Source organism: Seriola dumerili, unplaced genomic scaffold, assembly GCF_002260705.1.
Source record: "Seriola dumerili isolate Sdu_G_001 unplaced genomic scaffold, Sdu_1.0 BDQW01000025.1, whole genome shotgun sequence".
Lineage (NCBI taxonomy): Eukaryota > Metazoa > Chordata > Actinopteri > Carangiformes > Carangidae > Seriola > Seriola dumerili.
This window is the reverse complement of record NW_019174280.1, coordinates 7,584,970-7,608,694: the sequence shown is the minus strand read 5'-3', so window position 1 is coordinate 7,608,694 and position 23,725 is coordinate 7,584,970. Positions and strand designations below refer to the sequence as shown.

General features: G+C 39.7%; 1 protein-coding gene across 1 annotated transcript in view; it reads right to left on the bottom strand.

The window, feature by feature from the left end:
* atad2b (ATPase family, AAA domain containing 2B) overlaps window positions 1-23,725 on the bottom strand; it is a 70,354-nt gene that overhangs the window by 11,299 nt on the left and 35,330 nt on the right. The window contains exons 27-28 of the mRNA XM_022770447.1: window positions 10,103-10,843; window positions 8,667-8,797 (exon numbers count right to left, since the gene is read on the bottom strand). Coding sequence (XP_022626168.1) covers window positions 8,667-8,797; window positions 10,103-10,843 — 872 coding nt within the window. The remainder of the gene's footprint in view (window positions 1-8,666; window positions 8,798-10,102; window positions 10,844-23,725) is intronic.

Below are 23,725 nucleotides of genomic sequence, written 5' to 3'. Positions count from 1 at the left end.
GATGACCACACAATTACACTATTCAAATTGCAGTTACCAAAATAAAAATGCTATACTAATGCAAAACAACAACACATACTAAATGTCATAAATACTGGGAAATATGACTGGGATAAAACAGAATTGACACTTCATCAGTGTTGCAGCTTTGCAATTTAACCCCTGAACTAATAACCAGATGACAGGCTGATTCTAGTCACACCATCAACCCCATGCATGGGCATGCTGATATATTTCTCATGCCTTCCAGACAAGGTGAAGATCACAAGGAGACATTAAAACCACCACTTGGTCTGGGTCTACATTTTTTTCAAACTCATCAGGCTGCTCTTCCAACAACAGATTCGGGTAACTGTGCTCCCACTTATTATGACAGGCAGAGACACAGCTACAGATAGAGTTACAGACCACATATTAATAAATTAATAAATGTCACCTGCAACATTTAGCACAGTTTGTAAGCTGTGCCAGTTGTCCTGTTAGCCAACACCCAGAGCACATCACTACGGATTTTCTAACTAACTTGTGGTGCTATTAAGTAATAACAAAATGTTGATTGTAACATAATAGTTTTAATATGCACTAACTAAATGTGCAATCATGTTGATGTGGTGTATTAAATCTACCATCATTTTGTGCTTCAAATAACCTGTAAACAATCATATATGCATACCGGAGGTAACTGTGACGTAGAGGGTCTTCTTGATCACTGAGGGATACTCTTCTAGCCACATGGATGTGTGCGTGTGTGTAAGTGAGTGTGTATGAAGAGCCTTCTTAAGTACTGAACGAGAGAAAAGAGTTACCAGGATATGAGGAAACAAACAAGGATTTGAAGCCCAATGGTCGCCATCACCACGGATACCATTAAGCTCTCAACATCTGCCTCTGAGATCAATTCATCTTCTACTTCCAGTTTTAACTTAGAAATTTTTTTGTTTCAAACACTAGAAAAAATAATCAATTATAAAGCATATCCAGAAAATACCCAAAAATATCCAGTCATAGCGGCATATAATGTGGCTTACAGGGCACTTGGTCACACAGGTAATGCAATATTGATAGTGCTGCAAGGGTCAGGGACGATCATGACAAATCATATTAGAATGGTCTCAGCACATTAAAATGAAATGGCCATCCAGATCAGCTGGGCATGTAAAAACCCTGCTGGGTTTGAATATGCCATGGCTTTACTTCATACATTAAAATCACTGTAACATGTCTAGCCATTTAATAGCTCTGAATTCTATTTATTTCAGTATAGAGGAGGGAAAGGTATAGATCATCATGTGGTGAGGTAATTTGTGTAAAATCTATATTAAACTACATGGTTTAAAACATTAATAAACTTAATCAAGCGATACTGTTTAAATTGACATTACTTATTTTCATGTGATTTTAATATGTGGCCTAATGAAATGGTTTTTTACATGAAGTATGTAAATCAACACCTCTATATATTTCAGTATTTAAGCCAAGCTAAGCCTTGGTGTGGCCAGGTTTAATTAGTGACTCAAATTCACATTATGAGAATAATGCATTTTCTAGTAAGAGTACATCTATAACAGAGTTGTATGGAACCCTGTCAGACCAAATAGTAATATAAAAAGTTAGTTATATTAATAAATAACTAATAAATAAAACTTTTACTTCATTAATTCCAGAACAAAGATCAATTAAGAGGTTGTGTTAAATCAGTGGAGAGCTGAGAGATTCAGGGCTAGTTTCCTAGATGGGGTATAAATTAAATCAGGACGAGGCCATAATTAGGGCTGGATATCAGCACTGATCTCCAGATTCCCTTTGATTTCGATTCAATAAATGTGAAACATGATTTATCTCTGTTTCTTTAGGCCTACATGTGACACGTGGACAGATGCTACAACTCAGTACAGACATACACTTTAATTATCACTGTGAGCACAGATAGGACAGAAACTGACAGTCTGCTCACTAATTGATCTCCACTGTTTGCGTTGATATCAGCCTGATATCTGCAGACAGCTGTTTGCTAGTGTTAGCTAGGGACACACTGAATAAAGTAGAATCCACATAATTTCCACAGCCTTGTAGCCAAAGATAATATCTCAACAAACCCAAACCTAGAGCTCAGATCAGTGTAAAGAGTCTTTTTTCAGACTGTCCCTCTGTAGATGTGATCTTTAGATCAGCTACAAGATAGAGGCGGACTCTCAACCAAGTATTAACCAGGCCCAACTTTAAGATAGAAAATAGAGTCAATATAACCATCCTGAGTCACGACAGTAAACTGTGCTGGTCCGCATAGACTATTCACATCACAGCAGATACACTAGTTATCAATACTGCTCCAGAGCAGAGTCACATCACAGAGTAACAGAGTCTTATCACATGATAAGAGGAGAGTTGACCGACAAGACAGTGGTGGGGAATTTGGTGTCAAAGCGAAAAGCAAAAGTGCCTAATTGGCAGTATTTCAGATTTAAAGCCAAAGGCAAAAGAGAACCTGATAACATTAATGAGGCAATCTGCAAACTCCAGATGCAATCAACTGGAGGTAACTTGTAATCTACACATACTAAGCCAACATGTCTTTTCTTATAAAATGCCCAGTGTAATCAGTCACACCAGTGTTGTCACGAGTTTATTACTCGGTGGGAGAATTTCCACACTGTGGCATCCCTATGAAATTAATTTCAACCAACTACTTAAGCACCTGCCTTAGGTGAGACCCAAGGATGTTCCACGGGGCCAGTCAAGTTATTTGTACAGCCCAGTATCACCAACAAAATCTCACTAGGTTTTACGGGCTCCTACAAGTGTTTCAGAGCCAGCCCAAGTTCTCTGTGGAGACAAAAGAACTGGGAGATATGGTTGAATTCAGTGTAATATTTATGTGAATATTTTATGATTTATCAATATGTATTACAATATGGCAATATGCCACATACGCATGCACTTACTACATTTGGTTCCCATAAAGCAGGGTCTCTTTTCACATTAACATCATTGCAGAGCATTTAAAATAATGAATGATATATTTACCACTAGTTAATGCAACAGAAGCATGCCACATACTGACCAATCTACCTTATCCATCTTAATCATTTTAGTGTTATCCATCCATGTCAGATTATAGATGTAATTTTTTGACATTAAACCCACCTCTGCCTTCATAATATTATGTAACCGTGTCAGCAAGGGGATTTTTGTAGCTATAGCTTCGGTCAAATCAACTCAAAATATTATAGAATAAAATGCACCACTATCATATTGTGCCACACTGTCCTACTGGAGGGTAATTATTGTCACTCATTGCTGACTATTTGCCACTATTCTTATGAAAACATTTTGGCTGGTCCAAGGTGATTTTTTTTTCCTTGTTAAAATTAGGGCTATGGTTCCATTTTCCACCATTCAGTAGGGAAATGTAGAGGTGCCAGTAAATTATCTCTGAAATACCTTCAGAGTTCAAGGATCCATCAGTGTTTAGTTGAGTGTGCGGTCAAGGTAAGAATAATGAATAATAAGATGTAAAAGTGAAGAAGCAACCTTAAGTCTTCTGCTTTCGTTTGACAGGAAGAAAGTTTTAGAGAATAAAAACTCTATTCAAAAAAGAGGACAGTCTAAGAAACACAAGATGTTTGGTAAGTAGGCTACAGGAAAGAATTTTTAATATTTTATAGATTCAAGACAGCAGAGATCCAATGTCAGCAGGTAATAAAGAAGGAGAGATCCTAGCACGAACTTAATACAAATAAACCCAAACACCCTTCCACACACCCCTGCAACATTACCTGATACGGAGATGAAAAATAAAATCACTGGAGGCAAAAATATGAACTCAGGGAAGTTTAGGATTAGGTCAAGGTTATGGGAAGGATGAGCTATTGGCCTGTTATGGTTAAACTAATGGTAAATCTCAAGGGAAATAAAGGTTAATCAATGCAATGTCCTTTACATGTGGTGCAACCAGTGTGTGTTGTGGAGGGAAGGGTGTTAGACAGTAAAATGAGCTGACCACGCACTAAGCATTTCAGACTGTTTGTTATGCATGATGAGTATATGTTTTCAAAATATACACAAACAGCCTGGAAAACTGGATATTTCTAAATAAGCTGCTGCCTACAGCTCTACAGTAGATTTCTGTCATCAAAGCATTTTGAGCAGTCAGGTGATGAGGCTTGTAATTCATTAACATGATCCACCTTTTAATTCGTTATCAACACAAAGTTTTAATTAGTAATTGAAAGCAAATGTAACACACTAACATGCCTGATAGTAATGTTTGTTAGCTGATATTTCCTCCATTTGTTTTTATTTTACCCTGACTTGGATTCTCTCTGGCTATTAATTAACCAATGCATTAGCACCCACATTTCCATCGGCTGAAATGCTATAGTGTTTTTGCTTCCACTGGTTAACCAATACTGTTGGCAACTATTATACTTGCCAAGGTTGACAAAAGAGAAGCCAAGCATTTAAACATCCTTTTCATGTACAGTAATCATAAGTACAAAATCCCACACTATCTAAATCTATTGTTTATATAAGCCAAGGGCTGAGTGGGATGCATGAGGTGTGAGCACTGTAAAAGGGCATAATGACTGAAGGCTGAAGCCTGAAGGCTTGGCAAAAACACTACTACAAAACATGAAGGAAATAGGAGAAACTGGCATGTTTATGTTGTGTGAACTATTGACACTACTGGCCCTTACATGCATGGCCAAGAGGCACAGCTATGTAAGTACAATTACATGCAAATAGCAGCACTGTCAGTGGGAATGAATGAAAATAAAAGAAGCACTTCAAACGCTATTTTATTGACAATCAAAGGCTGGTCCAGCACTACTATTAAGCTGTTCTCTTTTGAACAGACATGTGGCATGGCTACTTCGCCGGAGGGGCCCCGGCTGTTATTAGTACTAAAAATGAAGGAAGATGACAAACTGAAATGAGGCCGTTTCTGTTTACAGGCTTCTCTAAAGCAGGAAATCCTGACATGCTGTAATAGCTAAGCATCAAGCCAAAAGACTCCATACTGTGCCAGCAACTAGAAACACTAGCTCTTTCTAGGCAGCTGCTAAAGAAAACAGCAAAGCAAACGATAATCTGTGTGTTCTTGCTAAGATGGAGGAAAAATTGCTTGGCCAGATTGGATTTCTTGTTACTGAATTCTCATTCACCATCGTCAGCAGCACTTGTTTCCGTCCATCTGTGGACAAGTGTCTGATTATTGATGAAAGAAAACAGCTGAGAATAAGAAACATTTTGGAGCAGTGAGAGAAACAAGCCTCAGGACCCATTTATTCATGCCGAGGAATTCATTTTGATCCAGACAGCATCAAGCATCATTTCACTGAAACTGGCAATAACAGAACTTGATTTTACTAAGTGAATCAGAGCAAATAACTGTGCCATGGCTCTGAAAGGCGGGATGTGAATACTGAAATAATACCATCTCTGTCCTACAGGCGTTGAGTGTAGGGTCTGTGAACAAACTCATAACACTCTGATGGTATTTAATTCCAGAGAGATTTCAGAGCCTCTTCCATCAAGTTAAAAGTCAGAAATAATGAGCCCTCTACAATCAATGAATACGACTGAAGGAAAAGGGAAGGAACAGTACACCACTCACTGCGGGTCCTAATACACATCAGGCAGCTTGCCAGTCCCAGCTCTGCCAGCAAATATCTGCTTAAATGGTGACTCTCATCCTGCACACCGGAAATTCAATTTGTTCCGTAAGCCGGGGATGAAAAAGCAATTATTCACAGTCCCCTCTTTTCACGATCTGTTTCTTTAAGATATCTCCCTTATTCCCCCTACTAACATATAAACCTCCAGATTAGTGCTGTGTGTGGCTCTTCATAGGGGCAGCCAGTTGAAGCACTAAGATCAGGCCAACTAAAAAGCCTGTCAATCAATTTGAAAGATGGAGTCAGGTTCAGCAAGACAAGATACGTACCTCACCATCCCCATCATCCCCATGGGACATGAGCAAAAGCCACTAGATAATGGCTTGATAGCATGTCACTATGTAGAATGGAGGAAAGAAGTAAGCGCATGTCAGAAGAACACTTCTTTTACACCAATTACACTACACAGAGTGCCCTAAAACCAAGCCCCCCACGCGATCAGTGAGAAGGGCTGTCAGGGGAGCCCACTGAGCCGAGGCTCCAATTTACACTTGGGGTATTAGGTGGGACCCTAGCGTGACTGTGCAAAGTACCGCGGAGCTGCTTCACATGCTTTCTGTTGCTTGAACACATCCTGGGACAAGTTGGCAGATCTAGTGGGGCAGAGAGAAACTCATGTTTGAGTCATGACCCTATTTCCTTTAAATGTTGCAGGAACAACACCTGTTGATTGAGGGATGTGAAAATGTCCTGCCATTATAATTTGGCTCCCTCCATGTTTGGATCGCGGGGATACAAAGTGTTGATAGTTGAAAGATGAAAGGGGAGAGAGAAAGAAAGGGGTAAAACCATAGGGTAAATGGAAAGGCAGGATAAGCCTCAGAAGTTAGAGTTAGCCATCTGAGAAGGGCAGTGTGACAGCATCAGCCCCAGACAGACCTATGGATCTGGGGGGAAGCTTAAGTCTGGTCACCCATGATTGACTTTGCCCATCCTCCATACCTTAAATCCCACAAAAAAAACTTTCAACGTATCTGCTGCCTTCTACAGCCTGATAACGTTAGACTTCTAATTATCCAGACACTAGGTCTCTGCAACCTTTTATATGTTTGGAAGCTATAGAAAGCTTGGAGGACAAAGGGATGGATTAATGCCAAGTGCAGAAGGCTTGTGAGATGAGAACCATACATCTCACAAGCCAGTGCATGTGACAGGGTACACCAGCAAGAAAATGGGAGAACGGGTCTAGCTACCTCTGCTGGCTCACTAAAGATAACATGAATGCTCAGCCCTCAAAAGGGACCAGGCCGACTACCATTATTAGCGCCATTTTTACACCATAATCTATTAAATGTCTGTATACAAAAGATGACCTACAACAACCCATAAGAAGCAAAAAGCAGTATATTCTCAAGTTACTGTGAATATAGAAATGACCAACAGCTGTTTCTTTAACAGAGGGGAGGAGAAAACACTCAAAAAGCCCTTGACCCTCACAGCCAACAACATTTAAACAAACACCCGTATGAACTTAAAAAAGACAAAAACACAAGCATATTGGTAACATTTTTAGATTATAGCGCCGCTTTTCCATAATCACAATCTAATTAGTCAGTTGCAAAATGTGACAGCTCACCACAGCTGGCTCTGCTGCAACAAATTAGTCTGTATTTCAGTGTTTTCTAATCTACTTGGGGTATTTTGGAGCTCTTTACTTTTCCTAAATAATTTCCACCCTTTCTTAATGGCCTCAGTATATTATACAAGAGAAATCAAAGGTGAATTTGTATTAATATATGGCTACGCTAACTCCTGAGTTTTCTGTATCCCAAGACTATTTCTAGCTACATAATTAATTTTGCATAATTATTCAATTTGTTTAATTATGTTTTGAATGTGCTGCAACGCTCTTTGAAAGAACGCTTCAAATGCTGAAAAAAATGAATACATAAAGTGATCACGATTATAAGAAATGACCATGGACATTTTGTGTGACCATGTCCCACACTTCCTGTTGCCACATCATCGCTTTGATACAGATCACACTAGCTGTAAAATCTCAAATTCACAGTCAGTGTGTAATACCAAATCACCCCAGCTGTTACATCCTTCATGGTCTAAATTAAAATGATGACCATGTAAAAATCAAGAAAGACGGTGATGGGGCACGTACTGCGGTTTTGAAAAGGTAAAATCTCGGTGGACTGTAAGAGGTAAGATAATGTTTTGGAGTGGTTATAGGGTTTTTCTTAACCAATCGTTTGAGAAACAATGAATGAGGTCCCCTGAAGCCAGCGTCTTTGAGCTTTGTAGCAGATTTATGGGTGTGTTTTTAATTAACAATGCTGAACATGTCAGCAAATGCTGAAATAACACAATAAAAACTGACAACTAACAAGGCAGCGGATAGATGAGCAACAATCAGGTTGAAAATCTCTAGGTCTAAAGGAAACGCCATATGATAGAGAATTTGAATATATATCGCCATCAATCACGCTGTGCTCAAAAAATAAGAGTTACAATTTTCACATGTAAGGAATGCACTTTAAGCAACAAATTTCCTGCTAAATTGCTGAACATTCATTGATTTATTGGTGGCAGCCCGCCACAATATCAGCATTGACTGCCACATACAGATTTTCTATTTATTTTACTATTTCAAATGGGTAAAGTTTTATTTGATCGTACAGTTCATGCGGTGCATTGATTCGCTCCACCCCTCCTTGCCCCACGCTTCATTCACTTGTAATTTTTAGGAAAAGCACAGGTGTTACTAATAGCATTAATAATGGCTCTGTTGTATTCAAGCATCCCACAAAGTCACGACAGTTTGACAACAAGCCAGCATGCACAACACCCTGCAACTGAAGCAGCCAAATGGAATTCAGCCATCATTAATTTTACTGTTTACACCTGTGCTTTGGTTAGTTTCCATGCTGTACTAAAAACATGCTGAACCATGACCAAAAACCACAGTGCTAATCAAACCAAGAACTCAATGTACCGTAACACCACTAATGGACAAAATCATTTTTTTCAAAAACTTACCAAAAGTTGCTGGTGGTCAACCACTACCGGAGGATGTGGAGGGACTGGTTGTGGCTCTTCCTCTGTCCTTTCAGCAGATCCCTTCAACTGCTCTGATGGGCTACTCTTGCATTTCCTCACTTTGGAACCCCCTATGAAGATATAAATGGATGATTGATGGAAGGAAGTTTAACAATGAGGGATCTAAAGAAATAAAGCAGTGTGATTTGCAATCAAAAACAACATGAATGAATGGTAGAAGCAAATTTCAGACCTCACTTTGCTTTTATCATGAACAACTAGTAAGTACGAACTGAATAGTTTAAAAGAAAATAAAATCCTGCCATGGCTGCAAGATGAATTCAATACTAGGGTATGAGAAAGAAAATCTATCTGAAGCAACTACCAGCTACTGAGTGCACAATATTTCACATCTGGCCTCCTTCCTGTCCATTTATAACAGTGTTCGAGAAACGGTTTGATGGAAATACAAGGGCTGGCTCGGCTTGTAATGAGAGTGGAGGCGGAGTAGCTGAGTTGTCTGTTTGTTTGTTTGTGTTCTGTTGTGTGATCGTGCCATCCTCTGATGGCTTCTCCATATTCTAGCAGCACCATTACCTCAGCCTTCCAGCTGGCCTCTGTTCATCAGAAGCTAAACCATAGGCCCGTAATTAAACAGAGAAACTTATTGGCTTATCTCTGACTCAAACACTACACCCCAGCAGAAAGGGCATAATGGCTCATGGCAAAGAAACAAAATATATGGCAGTGTCAGAGATGGAGGAAAAGCCAGCCAACATTGTGAATCTTTTATAGACAAAAACACTTGAGGAAACACATCAGAAGGTGCGGAGTTTCTACAAAGGTACACATAACTTTCAGGCCCCTGGAGTTTCTGTATTGCAATATATCATCTGCTAAGCCAGGGGATAGCATTTTTATGTTCTGTATAACTTATGTTGCATTATTAATGTCCTCTTCTCTATTTTCAATCTATTTTCTATCTATTTATTATCCATTTTCTAAACCAAGTGTAAATCAGAAGAGCTGGATGATAATCAAAAAAGTAATTTATCTTCATAAATAAGTGGTGGGCAAAGCACTGGCTGGATGTGTAAAAATTAACAGATTTTCTTAACTTGTTTAAGAAAGCCAAAAAAAAAGTGGAAGGGATCTTGCACCTTTCTCTTCTCAATTAAAAACTTATTTCAGATGTAATTCAAACTCATCCACCATTGAAAAGCTTTTCCAATTATATGACTAAGTGATAGAAGGTTCAGCTATTTGACCTTTGGCCCAACACTGACAGACAGCAAAACAGTACTTGAAATACACCAGGCATCAATCCCCTAAGCAAACACAGTTACTTTTACTCAGGGGTAAACAAAGTAAACTAAAAACAGAATGACAAAAGGCACTGCGTTCTGTTTAACTAACTATCCAGTCTAGCTTTATACCTTCTTTGTCTTGATCTTCCTCAGCACTTTCTGTTACTACCCTCCCATCCTGGGGAGGGTGCTCCTGAGTTGGATGGCTCTCATGTTCATCTTTGTGCTCTTCCTGTTCTGGCTCATTAGAGCCTTCAGCCGTGCTCAGAGGAGTCCTTTTCTCAGCCTCACTACTCGTTTTGAGGCTCTGCGAGTCCAGGCTGTCCATTGACTCGTTTCCATTCACACAGTCCACTTGTGATACTAGGAGACCCTCTGTGTGCTTGGTCTGGGCCTCAGCATCCGAGGACTCTGACATTTCAATCAAAGGCTGGAAGTCAGCCTGCTTGGCCGGGCTATCCTCGTCCGCCTTGGGATGAGAACTGCGACCAAGGCAATGTAGCTCATTGTGTTGCTCTGTGTTCTCAGACTCTCCCTGTTTGGCTGTGGAATCCTCCTCATCCTTAGGTGCTGGTTCTTCTCTGGCTTCAGTGGCATCTGGAGGCTCAGCAGGAGCCACAACAGGAGGCTCATTGGAGCTCTCCTCCTCTGTGGAGGGGGCATGAGGATGGTGGCCATTGGGCTGGGGACCTGTGATATCGCAAGATGATTCCTCATCCTGCGTGAAACATGAGTCACTGGGCCCTGCAGCCTCCACTTCTGCCTCGGGCTCATCTTCCTCCTCTTCTGCTCCTTTCTTGTAGTTCTTCTTCTTACGGATGATGCCCCGCCCCCAAGACGGCCGCCGGCGAATCTTCCGCTTTATATGATCTATGAAGGAAAGAGATGGTGAGAAAACCTTATTAATTCAAACAAGCACAAAACATTTACAAAATTTTCAGAATACCTACAAGAAAACTACAATAATGGCTCCTATTAAAAACATTCAAACCATTCTACACCCTCAAAAGTCAATACCATCCTTTTGAAAAGGGAAAAAAATTAGATCCACTTCATTACACTCATTGAATGCATGACTGGACATGTGCATATCTGTCCAAATATTTCTCTCAGGCAAAAACAATACAAAACTTTCTAACGGTAAACAACTGAAAGCAATCCAAGATTTTAATTACAGATGAAATATATTTTCAAACTATTCCCTCTTTGAAAAGATACTGTAGACTAGAAAAAACACATTTCCTCCGTCACATAGCTTGCAAGTTTACTGTATTTAAATCTGGAGATTTGGCCTTCATCTAAGAGTAACAAGCAGTGGGTGACAAAGGCGACAAAGAAAGTACAAAAGAGAGAGACAGAGACGGAGACAGCAGCACTGTTATATCATAGATGCTGGACACTAATGACAACAGATGGTGCTCAGGATTTTAAGAGGCAGTGGAAAACCAAAGCCTGCTATCTGCGAGTGCAGTAAAAGTGTCACAGCAAGCAAGCAAGAATACTAAATGCAGTGAAACTTCAAGGCATTTGCCTTCATTTACTGGTTTCCTGAAGCAGACACTGAAACTGTTTTCACACATGCCGTGAAATTCTGAACCTTTCTAGACATTACCCAGAGGAGCTGTATGCGAGAATGCAAATGTCCGAATCAGTTGAAATGGACACTAAACGGACTTTACACTCAGCTCTCAGTGTACACCCTGTGCAATGTCCAACTGAGCCCATGTGTGAATAGAGCCGGTGATTGTCCAGAGAATTCAGAGCAAGCAAGTGGGCGTGTTGATGTTCTTATCATTTCTCCTGCACACTGTACCCAGGCGCCACCCCTCGCCTACACTAAATGGGAGTTTTTCCAGTAGGTGAGGTGATGAACAACCCCCAGTTGTGTGCTGCATGTGTGAAAGGGCAACTTTGGACAATGTCTGGACCTGAATCTCCACACATTGTCATTGTTTCAGATACAGACCAGAGCAACAGAGTCAGAGAGAATGGAAAAACATAAAAAGAGTATGAAAGAGAAACACATAGGGACCACCACAAGTCAGTTTCCTCGGGACACGAGCATTTGATTCTGACAATGAGTGGCCTTATCATGGCCTGTCAGTCAGACATCCATCCTAAACCCAAAGGAAGCGATTGGTCTTGGCACCAAAAGGCCTTCACAACTTAATATCATCTGTTGAGTCCCGTCAGGCAGCTCTAACACTGCATAATTCTAAGTAACGCCAGGAAAAAAATTGTCATTCTCTCATAAAACAACTATCTCAAAAAGAAAAAAGAGATAACTTAAAAGATACTCTCTGGTGTGTGTGTATGTGTTTGTGTGTGTGTGTGTGTGTGTGTGTGTGTGTGTGTGTGTGTGTGTGTGTGTGTGTGTGTGTGTGTGTGTGTGTAAAAATGAGCTCAACTATGGATAGAACCACTAGATCACAGTGGACTTATTAAAATCCGTAAAGTCCAAGCCATTATAATTCTGTCAAGGGCCATTTGAATGATCTAAATCTACCAAAGTGGGATCTTATGCAGAATCAATAACATATGCCAGCTTGGTTCTCAAAGGACTAAATGACCAGGACTCTTAAGTTATTCAAAGGAGATTATTCTGCACAGTGTAACTGAGCAGATCTTTTTTGCCTTAATACTAGAGAATCTCTATTGTGTCATATGTACTAGCACCACAAAATATGACTTGGCAAATTGACCAGAAATCAGATAGGCCGATATGCCTGTGTCTTGCCTCTCAATTTTTCCCTCTCCCCCCAACACTTTTCTCCAGGGCTCATTTTTCCACTCTAAAAGATGTGGTTATGTATGCTGTTCATCAGAAGAAGGCAGAAAATGAAACATTATGTTAAAAACTTGTCAACAATGTGAAGGGAAAACGGGCAGAAAGACAATCATACGAACTGAAAGTTGTATTTTGTCTCCCAGAAAAACATGAAAAAAGGAGATTATTAGTCAACTGATGCTTGGTGATGGGCTCAGGACCCTCCTCTTTAGGAACTGTTCTCTAGAGATCCTCTTAACGACCAGCCACATATTTACTGTCAGCCACAACCAGCACACCAGACAGCCCAGAGGGGAATGAAGTACACTTGGTACCAGCTAATGCTGTACAATTATTGTAAAAAAAACAGCAATTTACATGCATCTATGAAGTGGCAACATTTGGGTATATACTATATCTTATCACACACACTTTCAAGGACATTTCAATAGAGTACTTTCTCCAGTGCCATAATTTCGCCCAGACCTCCTCTGTTGCTGCTCTTAACTCTCATTATGTTTCTCCTGTCAGTAAGAATTAAACTCTCCATCTTTCCCTGCTTATTTAAACTCACACTGGCATGTGCTGAAGTGCTGCCTTGAAATTTTCACTGCACTCTCATTCTATAATAATCCAAGTATCCAAGTACTGCTATGGTTACGTATGTCATCAGGCTAGGGGACTAATGGATACCTTACAAAAACAGAGTTACTAGCATTCTGCATGTACAAGACAATGACAGCACACCACAGGAAAGGATTACTGTTCTCCCACAAATATTCCACAAATATCTACATAGACTGGTATTTAAGACACTTAGAGGTATGAGAGGAACTGGGCAGTATTCCCTGAAGAGGCAGCTACCAGAGCTGAAGGTTTAAAGAGACAATGAGACACATCCCCCTGCCAAGGCCCCCCACCACCAACCATCAAGCCCACAGTTTGTAATAGAGCCTCTCTCAAGTGGGTGCAGGGGCTGCTGGCAGAGTTAATTTTAAAGGTGGGATACAGCTTTGGTTTTTGGTTCCTCCTGATCTGATCTGGAAGGAGGAGACAGCCGTAGGGTAAGCCATGGATCAGGCGGACAGCCTCATTCATCTTCAGGCATGACTGGCACATGGGATAGCTGCTCTGCTGAGGGAGGGAGTGAGGGAGGGACGGAGAAAGCAAGAACAGAGACGAAAACCTGCCAGGCATCCAGGATATTTCTGAGCCATCCTATCAATAGTGTGTGTGTGTGTGTGTGTGTGTGTGTGTGTGTCTGTGTGTGTGTGTGTGTGTGTGTGTGTGTGTGTGTGTGTGTGTGTGTGTGTGTGTGTGTGTGACAACCTTTTGTCATCTAGTCAGAATGCTCAGTTTTGCTAATTTGTTTATTTAACCTTCAGAATTTAGATTTCATTTATAAATGCCACGCCATGCAATGTCCAGGAATTAGTCATAGCTTGGCTCTTTTCAATTTCAGCACAGAAAATATTACTTTTTACTCCCAAGTTATACAGTCGTGCTTTTTTAATATACTATGGCTAATCAAACATGGCAAACTGTAAAGGCAAACTTCAGCATTATTCTGAAAAGTACACAATAAAATAGAAGCATAGCAGCTAACTTTCAGCTGACCCTTCATTTGCCTTTTAACCTTCTGTGGATACATATTTTCCACAGACGTTTTTTACATTGACATACCAAAACAAAAAACCCACAATTCCATGAAAGAGGGCTCGCAAGGGTCAGCTATCACCATCGGAGCTATGAAGCATACTCCTGAGGGATGAAAAGTTTAGACAGAATGGCAGCAAATGACTCGTCATAGTCAGCTATTAAATAATGCATGAAAGTTGTTAGAGCATGAACAGCCAACCACAGAGGGGAGATATGCTGATGGGGGAGGGAAGATGGGAAGGAGGAAGGGGAAAGAGAACCAGAGCACTTTGTAATAATTAAAAGTGCCTAACCCATACAAGATTCATGCAGTGGCAGAAATATTTCAAGCTGCCACCACACGTACTTGTCAGAACAGTGTATGTGCACAGCTTTTGAGAGCAAAAAGCCCCAGGAGATGAGTATCCAAACCGCCGTACCAGCAAGTATTAAATAAATAAATCAGTCCAGTGACACTGATGGACAATTCAGAGGCATACTGGTAATGCCTTTGGGTGAAATTGTGAATCAGTGCCTCCAATTCACAGATTTCTTTATTTGATCATTCCTAGTATTGAGTAATCAGATCACAACTCATCAAAAGACAGCCATACCCAGTGCCGGAGAGAGGACAAAGGAAGGACCATTTCTGTTGAATAAAATTCAAAAACGGACAGCTTCTATACTGTGAAAAATTACGTTTTTTCTTCCACAGGTATACAAGGTCAGACAGATCCACTTGTCCATATAATCCAGATACATTTTTATATACAGTTAATAGTAGGGCTATCCAAGGAAACTCTGAAGCACCCCAGGCCCATAGCATCATGGAATATAGCTTAGACTTTTTCTTACTTTTATATCTTCCCAATACACACAAGCCCATAAAGGCAAGTGTATCAATCTCAGTTTAATTGATGATAGCTCTGTGGGCGCAATGCCACATCATCATTGATACTAACTCATACTTACTGTATAGCCCAAAGCTGGTTAAACAAATCTAGGCAATCAATCTAATCTGCCACTGCTCTTTGCTGAAATCATGTACAAGCAAAAACATACTGAAATGATTAACCTTGAAGTTTTACATGGGAGGAATGTTATCTCATAAAAGGAAAGTTTTCTGGAATTGCTCTGATTCAATTTCTTGCCAAGATTTAGATGAAAAGAGTGACACAACTCTTATGTCTGTATGCTACATATGAAAAGCTGGTTAGCTTAGCTCAGCACGAACATCAAAAGCAGGGGGAAACCGCTAGCCTAGCTCTGTCCAAAGCTAACAAAATGCACCTACAAGCAGCTCTGAAGTGACTTCCTACAAGGGAAATTTGGGAAATTATTGATGGGATACCAGTACATTTCTCTTTAAGGTACAGTCCCACAGCATACCAGAGCATAGCTCACCTGGTAGCGCAGGTACCACATATCGAGTCCTTACCGCAGCAGCCCTTTGCTGCATGTCATCCACCTCTCTCCCGTCTTTCCTGTCTGTCTCTACAGTCACTAGTTAATAAAGCAGAAATGCCAAAAAAATCATTCAAATATTCAAATTAAATAAAGGCATCAAACTTCCCCATATTCCTACCGAACCACACAGAACTACTCAAGACTTAACTGAAATGCAATCATCTCATTGTGACCCGCCCCCATATCTACTGGCAAACACATTGTCCATCTCAGTCCTCCATTTCCTCAGTGGAGTCATCATAAAATTAGTATTTGGCCGAGGTAACAGAGCTACAGCAGCATTCTGTGGACTCAAGGACCTAACCTAGAAACATATTGTAAAGAGGAAGTAATAAAGCTGAAACTTTTACTCTCTTATCCCTTACAATCCTTACATTTTTTCAATTTTTTTTCCAGTTTACTATGTGTGAAAATCAATATAATGACACATACAGTAATTAAATGCTATGAATTGGTGAGTACTTCTGTGGATATCAACACCAGACTAATACATTCAGTGTAAAATGGAACTGTAAAAACTTTACTACTACTAGACTATATAATAACCCAGGAGGCTGCTGTCTTGTGCAAATATTATTTTGGGCCAGTAGATGTGAGAGACATTCAAGAGTTTTACAAACTGAGAACTTTTCTTTATGAACAAACTTATATCATGATCATCTTGTGAATCGTATCACAAAGTATTGATTACAGATTTTTTTATCCCATGTTTCACAAATAATGTCAGTTCCATCTTAAAATGTGGTTAATTTATGTACAGGCATCAATGTTTTTCAGTGGCGCTGGTCTGGAGAGTCAGCAACTCTTTGGGCAGACTAACAGTCTACATTCACAGACACTCTGTCCTCTCCTAACCTGGACAGATGCTTTGTTGTTTACTAACCTACTTACTTCCTTACTGCTGCGTGTGTGCACACCATTTAAGAGAGTGAGTGTGTGCGTAGGGGCGTGGAGTGTGTGTTTCCATGGCAATGAACATTTTCTTTGACTCCAGAGAATGCCTGCTCTCTAATTCTGCTATCTGAATTCACATTTAGGACACTGGGCCAACACTGGGGTTCACTCTTGCTGGGAAATACAGTACAAGAATTTGGGACCAAAGGAAAACAAGTGCCTGAGAAAATATGTGAATATACAAATAGGGAATTGTCTGTGTGTATTCACATGTGTAATTGAATAACCATATGGTATTTGTGTGTGTATTAGTCACAGCTGATTTGAGATTCAAACCAGTCCGTGAATGAAGGCTATAGCTCTTAGCTTAGACTCGAGGCAGAAATGAACAAAGACTTACAACAAGACTCCAAATTGAGAAATATTAGACTTCCAAATTTGAGGGGGAAAAATGGGGCACGGGACAGCATGTGAGATATGCGGGTCTCTTTTTGGCAATATATGAATGAGAGTGTTTTTATACCTGGTACAAAGTAGGTTCAAGGGTAATGTTCTAATTTACATTTTTTTCTTTTATATTCTTTTAAAAGATATTCATATTTGAACCAATTATCTGTTTGACTGATTCTCTAAAACACAAAAAGAATACTGTGATACAGCTTTAATGTGGTGTAAGCAGTCGTGCTCTAACAATCTTGAAAATGTTGAATGTGTCACCTGTGAAGCACGTATACAATCTATGTTAATTTTTCCTGTATTTTGTAACTTTGCTATTGTTTGGGATTGCAGTATATTGTTGAAGTGTAGTAATCCGCTCTTAACTGGAGATTATCGCACTCAGTTACTCATCTGTGGCCCTCCCAAGTCACTGTAACTAGCAGACTTAAGGAATGTTCCTGTATACATACAGTGTGTAAACAAACATGCAGCTACTGTAAGCATAGTCCAAGGCACAACCCAGCAACCAACTCTACTTTTTGTCATCCTGGTTCATTGGAATCGACTGGGGTTGGGGCCTCAATCTTGTAACATTAATGAAATATTGATCGGTCTTGCTCTCATCACCTGCGACTGACAGGGAGGAGCTTGGAGTTGGGAGCTATGTTACAATCAGCACAATAGGCATTAACAAGAGGCATAGACCTTTACAAAACTTTACACACATGCTGTTGATGTGAAGTCCTGTTTAGTGTTTATAAAGAAGTAATCATTATAGTTATTTCTTACTTATCTTTCTATCTAATTATGCAAAAGTGTACTTTTAAACATGTTCTAGTAGTTTTCCCACCTGCTTTTTTCAAAATGAAGCATCATTCAGATGAGGAAAACTACCATTGTCCCCTTTTATCCAATGACAAAAGACTGCTTTTTTCACCTCTTATATAATAAATGCGTATTTTAAGGTATACTGCATGTACAGTTTGTGGCATTATAAAAGGTACCCATTTGTGTTTATATTACTGTGATAATTCCAATAATATAGAAAATGGTATGACTGGTTCATAATAAAAAGTTTTGTCAGGTCACGATATACTGGATTAGTTCATTATGATGCAGACCAAGCAGACCAACTGCATTGACAAAACAAAATACTAATCAATACTTAACTATTCATAACTAGGCAGATAGAGGACATACTGCTCATCAGTGCACAACAGAATAACAAACACTATTTTAGCAATCAACAAACAAATTTAGTATCTTAAACTAAAACGTTAAAAGCTGAAGTTACTTAAGAACTGTTGTAAATTCATTTTGGGGTCAAAGCTTTGGTTTTAGAATATCAAAGCCATCAATATCTGTGTCTGTATATGATGACCAGCACCATACAACAAAGACATCCACCATGTGATATTTTTCATTAAATCAACTTTGGTTAAGCAAAAATAAAAGTGTCTGCATCTGTTTTAGACATTTCTCTTTTAGTTGGCACTTTTCATTAAAAAGGGAGAAGTTAAAGTTTGTGAACAAGGCTCAACGTGCACAAGTGCACTAACCTTAAAGACTCTAAATTGTGACAATGCTTTGGTTGTGCTGTTCTAAGCATAAACAACAAGAGCATATTTTCTATATTTTCCCAACTGTATCCCCCTCTGGGGATTTCAGCCATTTTTTCTCTATCTGAATTATTCTCTGAGCTGTAATTAACACAACACAAAGGCTGTATATCCCCGGCCATGACTGCTGAACAAATTCCAATTCAACGGTTCCTGATGACTTTAACTAAGTGAGTCATTTAAATTTTGTCTTTCAAAATGTGCACAGAAGACAGAATATGTTGTTAAAGATGAAAAAAAATAGGTCAAGAGAGGCACCCCTCTAAAGGTTAATATAACATAAATGATGAGAATGTATAATTAATGATTTTTTGCATGATGTCTTTGTTCTATTGAGCAAGCAACACTGCAGACAATCTACATATAAAATTCTAAGCCTAGGTGGAAGTAAAATGAAGGCTATATATCAGGCTGGCATCAAGCCAAGCTAAACTGTATGCTGCTTTCATTCACTTGATCTAAGTTTATCTCTAGCATTAACTTAGCAATTCCTCAACAGTTTCCCACTACTGACATTTATCTAGGACCGCGGCTAATGATTATTTTCATTGTCAATTAATTGGCTTGATTACTTGTTCGGTCTATAAAAAATCAGAAATCTGTGTAAATGTCTATCACAATTTCCTAAAACCCCAAAATAATCACATTACTATAACCAGGAAAAGGCTCACATTTGAGAATCTAGAACATTTTTACTTAAAAACATGACTAAAACCATTCACTGATAGTGAAAATAGTGGCCAATTAATATGCTGTAGATCTACTTTATTAATCAACTAATTGCTGCAGCTCTAATATTTTAGAGTTAGAAATATACAGATCTGTGTCTGTTTGCCTAATTTGTTTTTCTTCTAAATATCATTCATCACTGAGAGATGCACCCAAGCAACAGCAGGTCCTACATTTGCTTGAGGAGTTTAACTACTGAGTAAGAGTGTATGCAGAGGAAAGTGTGAAAAGAAAAATGAGAGATGACATGGGAAACACTGTTGTCTCTTGCTGCTTTTTTTGGCTCCCAAAGAGAGCTCCAAACCAAAGCGAGCCAGAAAGGCTGTCATGGTGAAGCAGGGCCTCGGGGTCTCCAGGTCATGAAAGGAAAACAGCCGTTTGTCACCTGATGTGACACTTTCCGCTGACACTTAATGAAATGTCCAGATCAATAAATGATCCCATCCTTGCTTCCTGAAATGAAGGAGATCAGTCACTTCCCTCAATTGCTGTGTCACCCTTCTTATTTCCATCATTCACTCCCTTTCTCTCACATAAAGGTCTACATAGCCATAGCACCTTGCTTGCTTTTACATTCACTTAGCACTTTAATAGGAACACCATACTAATACTAGGTAGGGCCTTGTTTGTCTCAATTCTTCATAGCATGGATTCCACAAGATGTTTGAAACATTCCTCTGACATTCTGCTTGATCAAATCACATCATTTCTGCAGATTTTTCGACAGCTGCACTGTCATGCTACCAATCTCCTACCACATCCCAAAGGTGATCTATTGGATTCAGATGTGGTGACTGGGGAGTCCATCCAAGTACACTGAACTCACTGTCATATTCATGAAACTACATTAAGGCAACTTTTGCTTTGTGACATGGTTCATTATCATGCTGGAAGTAGCCATCAGAAGATGGTAAATTGTGGCCATGTTGGGAGGCACATTGTCAGCAACAATACTCAGACAGGCTGCGGCATTCAGACCATGACTGATTTGTATCAAGGGGCCCAAAGTGTGCCAAGAAAACATTTGCCACACCATTCCACCATGACCACCACCAGCCTGGACTGGTGACACCAGGCAGGTTGGGTTCATGGCTTCATGCTGTTGAAGCCAACTTTGGCCCTACCATCTGCGTGCCTCAGCAGAAATCCAGATTCATCAGACCAGACTATGTTTTCCAGCCTTCAATTGTCCAGTGTTAGTGAGCCTGTGCCTACTGTAGCCTAAGATTTCTGTTCTTGCCTGACAGGAGTGGAACCAGACGTGGTCTTCTGTTGTCGTAGCCCATCCACCTCAGGGTTCGACGTGTTGTGCTTTCTAAGTTGCTTTTCTGCTCACCACAGTTGCAAACAGTGGTTATCCGAGTTACTGTAGCCTTTCTGTCAGCTCCAACCAGTCTGGTTACTCTCTTCTGACCTCTCTCATCAACAAAGCTTTTCCATCCGCAGAACTGCTGCTCTCTGGATGTTTTTTGTTTTTCACACTATTTGGAGTAACTCTACAGACTATTGTGTGTGAAAATCCCAGGAGATCAGCAGTTTCAGAAATACTGAAACCAGCCCGTCAGGCACCAACAATCTAACTGAAGCTCCTGACCTGTATCTGCAGCAGTTTATATATTGCATTACAGTATAATACAGGTGTTCCTAATATTGTACCCAGTAAGTGCATGCTCCGAAACATTGTTTAAGTCTGAATATCTAAGATGTAAATTCACACACCCTTATTAAATAAGTATGTAGGGTGGTGTATGGTGAAAAACTAAAATGGTGAATTTACCGTGGTTGGAGATGCAACAATAAAGGATGATATTTGTCAGGTCACACCAGTGGCCAATGACATCTAACATAATCTCTTCCAATGTTATCATATAGCATTGTGCTACAGTGTGTGTATTTTAAATTCAAGAATCTTTTAACTTAAATGGATGGATGAATCCTGCATAATCCCCAACTTGCTTCGCAAAAAGTTTATCTTTTTCAAACTAATAACTTATCACATCAAAAATAATAGAAACAATAATTTTGGTTTTAAATTAGAATTTGGAATATGTGTCACTACAGCCATTTCACAGAGCTGCAAGACTTCTCTGAGGTGGCACTCGATGGAGGAGGAACTGAAGACATTCAGGCAGAGCATGTGTCTCTTTTCTGTCCTTCTCTTCTCTACTGCTCAGTAAATGGCCAGTGGGATGACGGCGCCTGTGGTGCCCTCTTCTCAGAAGACAGATATGCCCTAATGCACCAGCAGCCCCAAGTACTGCTGAAGATGTCAGCCTATGCACACATGTACAGTACATACAAAACAGGGTATGAAAACCTTCTGGGGGAAAGGTTTGTCACCTCCAGAAAAAAACATGCATAGAGACAAGGTGCAAGGCAGGAGTGAGAAGGTGAAGAGCTGTGCATGGTTTGACTCATTTTGACTGAGAAGCATAACAATGTGTACTGTTACTGTGTACAATTAAACACTAGAGTCGTGTATTGAATATTATGAACAAATTTTACTATAAGATCTTTCTTGAGATCATTGTTAGTGCTCAAGGTGGATAAATTCACCAAAACCATATTGAATCCTTTATCTTTCCTCCTTTTGAGTAGAAGTTGTACTTCATTTCATTTTATCTGTTGCAATAAGCAACCACAATTAGAACCTGTAATGCAGTAACAGCTCCAGTTTTGTTTCCATATAAAAAGAATAGTATGGTAAAAGGTGCTACTTTGTTCACATGTTGGGAATTGGAGGTTTATTACCAGAAGCAGTAAGTGCTTATTGTGTGACTAGAAAAAAATAGAGGTCCCATATGGGATCATATTGTTACTACTATGCTACAGGCGACAAGGCTACACTCTCTAGCCTTGAAACCAGAACAATCAGCAAACTCATGTTTATTCACTCTCACAAATGCGAATTGGTCTGGCAATGCCAGTCTACATACTCTGCTGAACGACAAAAGCCATGATCTGCAAGCATATCACATTCACTGCGCAGGATAGCCATTGTACTTTGTCAGAAGTCATACACTTGCTAAATTGATTAGATTAGATACCAATTAGATACCCTGTGAGTCTGTTGAGGGATTCCGGTGGGCACAGATGTATAATAATAGGACTCGGCAGAAAGGGATATTAAATTAAACACTGTTTACACAGGGATTCTTTGCTCTACATAGACACCTTACTGAATTGTTTTTTTCCTTTAAAGATTCATTGACTTATTATATTGTGGGAAAATAAATTCAAATTGGGTCACTTTCAGTCACATGCATGATGTTATAATGTCACACCAAATTACTAATAAGAACAGTGAGTAATTATTTGCTCAAACTAAAAATTTAGTTCCACATCTTCCATGCCCCAAATTTCCTGACAAGCACTTGCTCCTCAGTGGTAAGGCTAAAACAAAGTCTGCTTCCTTACATGATTAAGCTGTGCTTTATCCTCTAGATAGTCTCCCAATCACTTATCCATCTAGGTTTTTCAGGACATTTGCTGCTACTGTATTTGTTAACCAAGTTTTCAAAAGTGATATTCAAGTTGAGACAATGGTCCCCTGCTGTTATGAACAGCATCAAGGGATAATGCTGTGTTATGATTGCTGATCACTGTCGCATTTGAGATGGATTGCTATGCTCACAAATGAGAACTGAGGCCCCACCTTGGATCCTGACTCAGTCTCAAAATTAGCTGCTCCATCATTCAGAATAAGGGCTAGTTTATGCTAAAATAATGCACCATCTATGTCAGAATTCATATTTATAGCTAGTCCAAACAGCAGTCCAAATGTAGTGTGAAAAGCCAGCCATCATAGAGAAGAGGAAGATGTGATATGGTTTAAATATGGGGATAACGGCACACATTTTCAGTCAGTCTCTCCTGGAAAGCATATATGATAATGTTGCACTCTTTTGTAGACACAAAGTGCCACAAGTAGTTGTGTAACAAATGAAAAAAAAAAAAAAAGAGAGCATGTTCAAATCCAGCTTCCTCTCTTCACTCATGTGGACATCCCCCTCAAAAGTTGCATTTCAACCAAAAAGTACCTAGAACTTTTAGTTAGGTTTCTGAAGCCACTCACCTTCCAACAAGTAGTTCTGACTGAGTATACAGCCGCCTTAACGGTGTTGACTTTCTGCAGAATTAAAGTTCACCCTTCAACAGTTTCGCTCCAGTACATCACATATCCTTTGTTATCTGGTAAAA